The sequence below is a fragment of the Medicago truncatula genome, chromosome 2 (genome assembly GCF_003473485.1).
Source record: "Medicago truncatula cultivar Jemalong A17 chromosome 2, MtrunA17r5.0-ANR, whole genome shotgun sequence".
In the NCBI taxonomy this organism is placed as follows: domain Eukaryota; kingdom Viridiplantae; phylum Streptophyta; class Magnoliopsida; order Fabales; family Fabaceae; genus Medicago; species Medicago truncatula.
The window spans coordinates 5,347,102-5,356,890 of NC_053043.1; the positions used below are offsets into that span (position 1 = coordinate 5,347,102).

At 32.1% G+C, this 9,789-nt stretch overlaps 1 protein-coding gene across 2 annotated transcripts; it reads right to left on the bottom strand.

Moving 5' to 3' along the window:
* Positions 1-7,012: 7,012 nt before the first annotated feature.
* On the bottom strand, positions 7,013-9,539 carry LOC11443334 (transmembrane protein 230). Of its 2 annotated transcripts, none has more exons than XM_024777413.2 (3): positions 9,355-9,539; positions 8,551-8,851; positions 7,013-7,387 (listed from the first exon to the last, which is right to left on the bottom strand). In XM_024777413.2, the coding sequence occupies exons 2-3, from the start codon at positions 8,819-8,821 to the stop codon at positions 7,308-7,310; spliced, it is 351 nt and encodes a 116-aa protein (XP_024633181.1). In that variant the 5' UTR covers positions 8,822-8,851; positions 9,355-9,539; the 3' UTR covers positions 7,013-7,307. The 2 variants fall into 2 exon arrangements, with proteins under 2 accessions (XP_024633181.1, XP_003593812.1); XM_003593764.4 differs by having other exon boundaries at positions 8,551-8,971; positions 9,355-9,537.
* Positions 9,540-9,789: the final 250 nt, after the last annotated feature.

Genomic DNA, 9,789 nt, shown 5'->3' on the forward strand with positions numbered 1-9,789 from the left:
AAACGATAGACGGGTACTAACATGTTTGTCTTTTCATTAATTTAAAATAATAAATATATATATATATATATATATATATATATATATATATATATATATATATATATATATATATATATATATATATATATATATATATATATGTGTGTGTGTGTGTGTGTGTGTATGCATATATTAAGTTTAAGTATAGATAGGAAAATTTAATAACATAAAATGCATATATGTAAAGATAAGTTACAATGATTTAGTCCTTAAAAAAAAAGAAGTTAAAATGATTTAGCTTTTGGGACTTGTTATTTTGTGTTTAATTGTAGGACTATTAATCATGTGGCGCATGGGTTAGCCAAGTTAGCCAAATTCAAGAAAATTGTTCTTCTCCTAAAGAAAATTGCTAACTCTCATGTGACTTAAATCATGTTTAATAGTATCAACGTGACTTAAGACCAGGGCTGTCTCAAACAATTTGTAGGCCCGGGTTTAATCTTGTAAAGGTTGATGAAAACAATTTGGGCCGCACTATATAAAAATTATGGCAAAAATTGCTCAAATGGGACCATACACTCAGCTGAACATGCACACACCACTGGAGCGACGCACATTCATTATATATAATAGATAGTTTAGTTCTTTGCAAATTAAAAAAAAAAAAAAAAAAGGATTTTGGGGCCCAAAAAAATTAAGGCCCGGTGACATAGCCCAGCCTCAACGGGTATTGGCCGGCCCTGCTTAAGACACGTTGGTTTTAGGTAAGTTAAGATTTCATCAAATTTTGCAATTTTTCACAAAGATGCTATTTCTTTAATACCTCAAACATACAATATGTTATTTTCATTTTTTAAAAGCATGTCATGTCTTAGAAACAACAATAACAACAATTTATTCATGATCCAAAATAAATCATAACTAAAAATACATAAGTACACGAAATCAAATCCAAAAATACACAATTTTATTTAGCTTTAATTTAATATACTTTACATTACATTCTCCCTAAATATGTGGTATCATCATGATATTGAGTTTAAATTAAATTCTTGAAAGTTTGCCAAGTAAGTCAGCATTGAAGTGTCTTATACTTAGCGTAAAAATTTGCAACTCTCTTTGAAAACTCAAAAGAATGAAGAAAACACAACACTTGTATTATACTGAATCACTATATAGGTTATCACATCGAATTCCCTCATATAAGACGACTACTCACAAAAAAGAATGCATCCCAATATATTCTTTTTAACTTAATCTTACTGCCTTGCCAACTGACAAGTTTCAATTGACAGAGGATATGGGAATGAGCCCGGGCCGAGCCGGGCTTTGCTTAAATAGGCCAGGCCTAGTTGAAAAAACTAAGGCCTAAGACTTGGCCTTTTACCCGTCAAAGGCTTTATTTTAAGCCTGACCTGGCCTTTTTAAAAGCCTGGTCTGACCTATTAGCCTATCTAAAAGTCTTGTTTGTGTTACAAATTTCAAATAGAGTCCATTCATCCATTTTTATTTCTTTTCAATTTGTGGAACGTACTTAATGTAGAGATAAACATTAATTAGATACAAATTAAACTAATAAAACACAATCGTAAAATTTATAGATTGATAGGAACTCAAGAATAATCATGTCTGATAACAAGAAGGATTTTAAACTTAATCTGATAACTATACTTAACCTTAGGCATATTAGTACCAAGCCTCAAAAGTTCACACAAATCAAATAACAATATGGGTATTTAATGATAACTTAACAAGCTTTCAGACAGTAAGAAACTGAAAACAAAATCAAGACTTAAGCAGAAAAAATGCATAAAATCTTCAATGTGATAAAAAAAAAAATCAGTAACTTAATATAAGAATTTGAAGGAACTATTTATTTTTTATGTATTACTATGTAAATAATAAATGTGAGGAAATATAATAAATTCACATACGGGCGGGCTTGATAAGCTTTTTTATAAGCTTAAGCCTAACCCATTTAAATTAACAAGTTTTTTAAAAAGCTCATGCTTGACCTTTTTATTAAACGAGCTAGGTCGGGTCGAGCTTTCAGTAGGTCGGGCCATAGGCCCCTGACGAGCGGCCTGGCCTATTCCCATCCCTAACAGGGGAGCATGATCAAGCTCAAAACAACATCTTGGAAATGCACTCTCTTTTGTGGCATTCATCCTATACGAAGAAATTCGATGTGAAAACTATATAGTTGATTCGGCAGAATACATGTTGTGTTCTCTTCATTCTTTTGAGTTTCCAAGAGACTTACAAACCTTTTACGTTAATTATAAGACACTTCAATACCAACATCTTCAGCAAACTTACAAGAATTAAACTAAAATCCAATAAAATAATGACACAACATAATAATACTACCTAAACATCTTCGTCTGGCCGAGTCAAACTCTTGAGAATATCTTCAGGAGGTCTCAACAATGTAGCATCCATCTCGATCGTCGGGAAGATGATATCCTGACCAAATATCGAGAACATGCTCCTCACATCGATGTCGTTCGTTAACTCCAGTTGACTGAACGTCAATCTCCACTATGAGTTGAACGGTGGAAGTTCATACCAAACGTATTCCACCCTTCTTGTGTCTTCGGGATTGAGTCGTTGGTTGATTTCATCAAGTTGATCCTTAAGTTCCTTTAACGTGACATCGTCCCGAACCTTGAACAAATTAGGGTTTCCACCGTTGAAGTATACTTGAGTGTTGAACAAATTGTCCATTGTTTCAGATATACACCTTAAGAAATTAAAAACAATCAATGAAAAAAATCATTCAAACATTTCATCGAACACTTAGAGTGAAAATTATACATAAACCCTAAAACTAAAAACTACAACATAAACATGCTATCACCTAAACATTTAAGCAACATAAGTCATTTACATAACATGTAAACATTGTATCATTTCTTGCAAAAAAAAAAAAAATTAAAATTTAAACAAATCCTTAAATTAAAAAAATTCTAATTTCAGAGGAAAAATGTAACATATAAACATAAAATGTCAATAGTACTTGATTATGAAAACTTACTTGTTATTGGAGTGTTGGTTGATTTGAACTTGAAGAAATTGGAGATTTGGATGGTTTTTAGAGATTTTAGATGTGAAATGAAGAAGAATGAAGAAATGAGGTATTGTCTGACCTATAAATGAATGTCATGTGACTTAACTCACGTTGGATATACCGAACGTGACTTAAGTCATGTTGGTTATACCTCAATGTGACTTGACTCACGTAGGTTATATTCCAACGTGACTTAAGTCATGTTCTATTGGTGTAAGCAAGCAAAACATGCATAATTGCTTTATTCATGTATTCATTCATTCATGCATTCATACATACACCCCTTCATTCATTTTCATCCATGTTTTCATCATTCATTCAATGTTAAAATACGCAAATTCATTCAAAGTTATAATACAGAAAAAGAAAAACCGAAAATGTACCAAAATGTCATAAAAATGCGCAAAGGCTAAAAATCATCATATCCAAAAACAATGAAAAACAAAGATATTGTTATAAGCCATTACTAAAATATCTTTTATTCTTCTCCCTCACAAATTTCAATTTCAATATGATTGTCCTCTACAGTTTCTGGGGCACCTAATTTTGGTTGTGGATCAAAATAGCAGGCCCTTCCAGTCCTTCTCAGCTTGTTGAAATTGTATGTTGGCACCTTGACATTGGTTTGTTTTTTAGATCCTTCGCATTTGATGTGTCATGTTGTGATGGTTTTTACTTTCTTTTTCAATTGAGTAACATCATATTCAATTTCACCATCCTTTTCCTGATGAGCATCACCCTCTTTTTCGGCCCGTGCACTCTGTGTCATGCTCTATCTGCCTACTTTCAGCCTATCCAGTCTCTTAGACATATCTACACAACATAAACAATGCAAAAAATCAATGATTTTTTAATAGGGACATTGTGTTATTTCTAACTAATCAACATCAACAATTCACATTGTACCCAAACTACCACATTGTGTCATTTCAATCTCTAAACTACCGCATTGCACTCAAACTCACTATAATCAACATTAAGAATTCAATTTCTAACTAATTTAATCATTAACATTGCAAAAAAAAAAAAAAAAAAGCATTGAGGCATTTTATCAAACACCTAAAATTATGAAATTTCATCAAAAAATCTAACTTTTAAACAAAACCAAAAAACCAATGTCAAATAATCATAATCACGTACTTGATGTTATGGTAGAATTTGATGTTGTTTTGATCAAATTTGATGAAAATTGCACTTGATGTTTTGGAAAATGTTTGACAAAATAGTTGATGTTCTGTTTCTATACCAGAAAGCAACGTGACTTAAGTCACATTGATATATATACCGAACGCGACTTAAGTCACGCAGATTATACACCAACATGAGCTAAGTCACGTGGAGGTATTTTGAAAAGTTTCTATGAGAATGAGCAATTCTCTTTATGACAAGAGCAATTTTCCATATTTAATTGGATAAGGTTTGGATGAATTGTGTTCTTAGCCCAATCCAACAACGATATATGTTTGAACTCTTGTTTAAAATCTTAAATTCATGGTAACATCAATTCTACCTACAAAAATGTTTAAAATCAATTATGAAAATAAAATCAATTCTATTTAAAAACTTCCAAACATATCAAAATCAAATTTACACATTTATGGTTAAAAAAAGTTAAGCAAAAGAAAATAGATCAAATAAAAAGGAGAGTTAAGACACATTTTGGTCCCTCACAACTTTATGATGGGTCAATTCAATCACTCACAAATTTAAAACTTAATTTAGTCCTTAAAATTTTTGTAGTAGGAACAAAGTAGTCCATGATTAATTATAATAGAAGGACTTATTTGTCCACTACTATGAAAATGTTATGGACTGTTTTGAGTTTATTTTTGCCAAGAACATAATTGGTTCGTCATAAAATTATGAATGACCAAAATGAGTATTCACTCTAAAAAAGAAATATTGGGGACATTAGACCTATACCAAAAAAACCACATAAACATTGAAACCAACCCTAAACGATGATACAAACAATGATAAATACACAATAGAGACTAACCCTAATGGGTAATCACATAACCAAAATCTAACAAAGACACACTTCGTCCACAACCCAACAAATCCTCATATGGGAACGAAACCAGATTGCAAAAAAAAAAAAAAAGTGGGATGTGTGAACGTTCAAAAGAACCAAACCAATTGTGTGCTCGTTGAACCCAAACTCAAGTCTTGAAACTGATGAATGAACTTGTCCCCCAACACGAAAGCATATCCAGGAGCCAAAAACTCACTATGATGAAACTTGATAACATCAAGCATCAACAACCATAAATTGACTTGAAACACAAAAAGCATCCGGATCATAGGCTTAAGCTCTTTTGAGCATACACAACAAACCAGCAATTACCATTACGTGGAGCTAACATAACACCACTACCGTCAAGCACCGAACGAATGGAGGATAGGTTGCGTCAATGATGAATCATCATTCAAATGGCTCTTTGTATTCAACTGTGTCTCATTATCCAACGATAATACTTTCTCATCATCCCTTCATTGTAGATACTTCATTCAGTTGAAGTTAGAAGAAGAACCAGTGTAGGTGTTCAATACACCACACTTAAAAATAAAAAATCTATGTTCTTATTGAAAAGATAAATCAAGTAAAAGCTAAGTATGTGATTTTGGAATGCTTTGTAAAAATCCTCTCATGTGAGAGTTATCTATATCATGATGTAAATCAATAAAGTAGTCTGGAGTAATCTTGAATTGATATATGCTTTCATTGTATCATCCTCTTTTAGATAGCTATCATCCTGTACATGGTTTTGTTTCAGTCAGATATAAAATCAATCCTCTTTATGTAAATCGCCTAGTAGTGACAGCAACTTTTATTTGACAACAGGTTTTGGAGAGATATTGAACATTAAGGAAGTCCTTAAAGGTTTAAGGCAAGAACTTGATGGTTTAACTTGAATATGTCCCTCGTATCTTGGATGAAGTTAAATATTTTCATACATAACTTGTGTAAGAAACATTTTTATGATTGTGTCTAATTATTCTTCAATGATATCTTAAGTACTATTCAGAAACTTAATGATTGTCTCATATGAAATACTTAAGGAGAAGATAAAAAATGAAAGATAGTATTAAGTTGGGTTCTCATAACTCAAATGGAGTGTTCAAATTCAGTTTTGAATGTTAAGACACTATCTTATGGAGGATAAGAGAGTGTTATAACATATGCTTCCTTATATAGCTAGAAAACTCAGTCCAGTTTATATGATCTATATGTTTGAGTCATACTTCTGTTGTTTTTGAGTCTAAAACTTCTGTTTTTAATCCTAACATCTTCCAATGAAATTTTTGAAGTAACTTATTACTAAGAACAAAACTAATGGTTCATCTCATGATAAAATCAACTTTTTACATACAATCTGAAAGGTTGAAAAATTGATCATGATAATCATGAGAAAGTATTTCAACTTATTTTTAAAAATTTAAATGTAGAAGTTTTTGTCCTTAACTTCAAGGACCTTCTTTGTATGTTATTTTTTCAATATTTGAAAAAATCCTGATGAGTTAATTCTCAACAACTAGCTTTGTATAGCTAAGTACTCTACTATATATAGCTCACTAAGAGAATTTGGTATGTCACGTGGAAGATTGCTCCTTCAGCTCAACCCCCATTGGTTAAAAAAAAAAATTGTATTTCTAAACCAAGTAAGTATTATTTTCAGCCAAAACAACCACCCTTGGTAACTAAAACAAAAGACATCCCTATCATAATCAAGCAAAAGTACTTTATATATGTACTAATCATCTAAACAAATTACACTTTGTTAGATATCCGTTTGAGAAAAGATATGCAATCAAACATAAATGACATCGAGGCAAACTCATTTTAATCAAACTCGACTTTGCAAAACGAGGTTCAATCAAACATAATTTGACAAACTTCAATCCAAAAAATACATCATTGACAAACCAATGTGACAGGAAAGTACAGTTAGATGTTGATTCCACATAATTAAAATACGCTCAGTTTAAGGAAGAAAGCAAGTACTATGCAAAATAGGCTCAGTTGAAGAAAACAAGAACCATGCAATATTGCTTAATAGAACAATTCCACGCTAGATTTTACTGTTATTTTCTATTCTTACAAATAATCTTGTGCATATTTTTTGTCTTTCTAAATTGTATTACTGCATTTTCTAACCCCATTGTACAATTTTATTTATTCAATGCAAAGCATACAAATAAGGAGCACCGAAATCTGATCACGTCTGAGTTTGGAAGGTATAACCCATCTGCTCTAGTAATCAGGGATGGCAGAAAAGCGATAACCTTTGGCACCTCTCCAGGCATAATACGCAAGTCGAGTCTCATAAAATCCTGCATTCAGAAATCAATATAAGGTATGATGCGTATTTATCCAACAAAAAGTTATCAAGACAGATAAATCAATCTGAGTCTGAGAAGAGTTTAAAGGTGATAACCAGAGAAAGACAGCATGATAGATGTATAAACTAAACTTTTTTCTCTATGAATGCAGGTGTATCCCCTAACAAAAAGTAGTTACACATTTATAGCTAAAGAACAAATAAAACAGGTCAAAAAGTCATGTCAAGCAACATCATTTCACATATAATTAAGATTAAAATAAATAATTAACTTGTAATGGTGGTGACCATAATCATAGCGATAGAGATCAATCGTCCCCATTCCATGCCCATTTTCTCATGATCCACTTCAACAATCAATATGATACCAAAACACTAGAGTTAACGAAGTTGTGTTGCAATAAGTCTTGATAACACAACTTAGTGGTAAAACATATGTAAGTGTTGGGTGGAAAGCGGGAGCACAGGTTCAAACCAGAGTACACTCCATCCATTTTCCCACTCCCCCACTACCATCTGCACTACTAAACAAAAAATGTTGTGTTGGAAGAAATGACTCTTTAATCCTAGGGGCATATGTTTTAAGTGGTGGGACATGAAACGACGACATGTAATCTGGGATCTACTATAGTATGCCTATAACCTATCATGTGTAGTTATACTCCAGAAACAGCATGCAATTTACTTCTACATAATAAAGCAGAATCATTTCCATGAAACAACTTATGTACAGTTGGTGGGGATCCTGTGTACCATCCTATTCCATTGGAACCATTTTTATGATTCACTAAAAAGACGATGATGCATACATGGGGGCTGCGCAGTTTATGTAATGATCTAGTAGTATGAATTATTTCTATGCTAATCATTAAGTGAATCTACTATTCTCAATTTAACCAAATTGTCCTAACATTTAGAAAGTTGGAGTCCTTTATGCTAGTTTATTTTTCTGTTAGTAAATCTAAAAGCGCTTCAGCACAATCATCTTTGTGGACCTTGATGTATAACATAACATTCAACAAACTTAACTTATTTGACATCATATTTGTAGTCAGAAAAAGTGCCAAAATTATTTTCCCTGTTGTTGATATTAACTAAGTCAGAGTACCTAGCACACATAAACAATGCATACAACATTCAGAGACTTATACATACCTGGGAGAAAGCTCAGAAATCCTAATGCTAAAAGGCCATAAGCTTGAGAGCGTTCTCCCCCCATATGACCAGTGAAAATAAAGTATGAAAGAAACAGAAGTCCGGTACCAAGAAACAAGAGGAAGAGTGCAAGGGCAATAGATTTCCAGGGAACTCTGTCCAAGGCTCTCGGTGTGTAATCAAATCGAGGGTCAAATGATCTAGTTTGATTACCAACATAATCATCCTCATCTGTGGCAAGAGGGGTGTAACGAACGCGTCTAGTTGCCATATCAAATCTTTCTGAGTTCCTTGCTTGCTCCTATGATTTTCAACCAAAAGTGATATGAAACCCTCAGCTCGGGTTAGATTTACAGATACGACTAAGCAGAAGGGTAAGTATAGTTCATTAAGTTGCCACAAAGCGCAAGGAAAGGTTCAGCTGCATTACGAAGAAACTATCACTTACTTAACTACAACAAATTAGTAAACTAGAGAGATACAATAAAATAATACGCCTAATATCAATATCTAAAAACTAATAATATCATCAATGATACATTTGCAAACAAAAAAAACTATATGAAAAATGTAATTTTGAAACTTATCCAACACAAGTTCTAACAGAATTCTATCGGCGTTCCTCTTTTAATCAAAAGTATCCACCAAATGGAGACAAAGATTTAGTCTGAGATTTAATTAAAATCCATCACGTAATATAAGCTATAGATCTTTCTAAGAAAAAAAGGGATTAAACAACATGTACAATTATCTTTACATATTTTAATTAACTAGATACTAAATTACAGACGAGTGGGAACTCACGTGCAATTTGGGGGTATCGCCGCCGCGAATCGAATCGAATCGAATCGAGAAGACAAAGCCGTTTCTAGCCGCCGATGGTCAACTCCGGCAACTTGAGTTCAAGACTAATCCTTAGAGATACGACAGTCCTCTAAAGAAAACCAATATCTTCTAACAAGAGGGATTAATTGTTTCACTAATAAATCACACCTTCATTTTTCTATATTCTTTTCATACTTTATTACTCTATTTTCTCATGCAATTAATAGATAATAATTTTATATAAACATTCATTTTCCTTTTTTCACATATAAAATTAATTACATTTTTTATTTGTGTGAAATGATAAAGTGACTTAAAATGGCTTAAACTTTGATATGATGTAATCACATTATAATTTTTCTGAAAATTCCTTCATAACAAATAAAATAAAAAATTCTCAAAAATGTTAACGAA

Coding starts and splice junctions, on each gene's coding strand:
- LOC11443334 (XM_024777413.2), bottom strand. CDS start 8,821: ATGGCAACTAGACGCGTTCGTTACACCCCTCTTGCCACAGATGAGGAT. Junction 7,388..8,550: donor ATTTCTGAGCTTTCTCCCAG/GTATGTATAAGT, acceptor TTCTGAATGCAG/GATTTTATGAGACTCGACTT.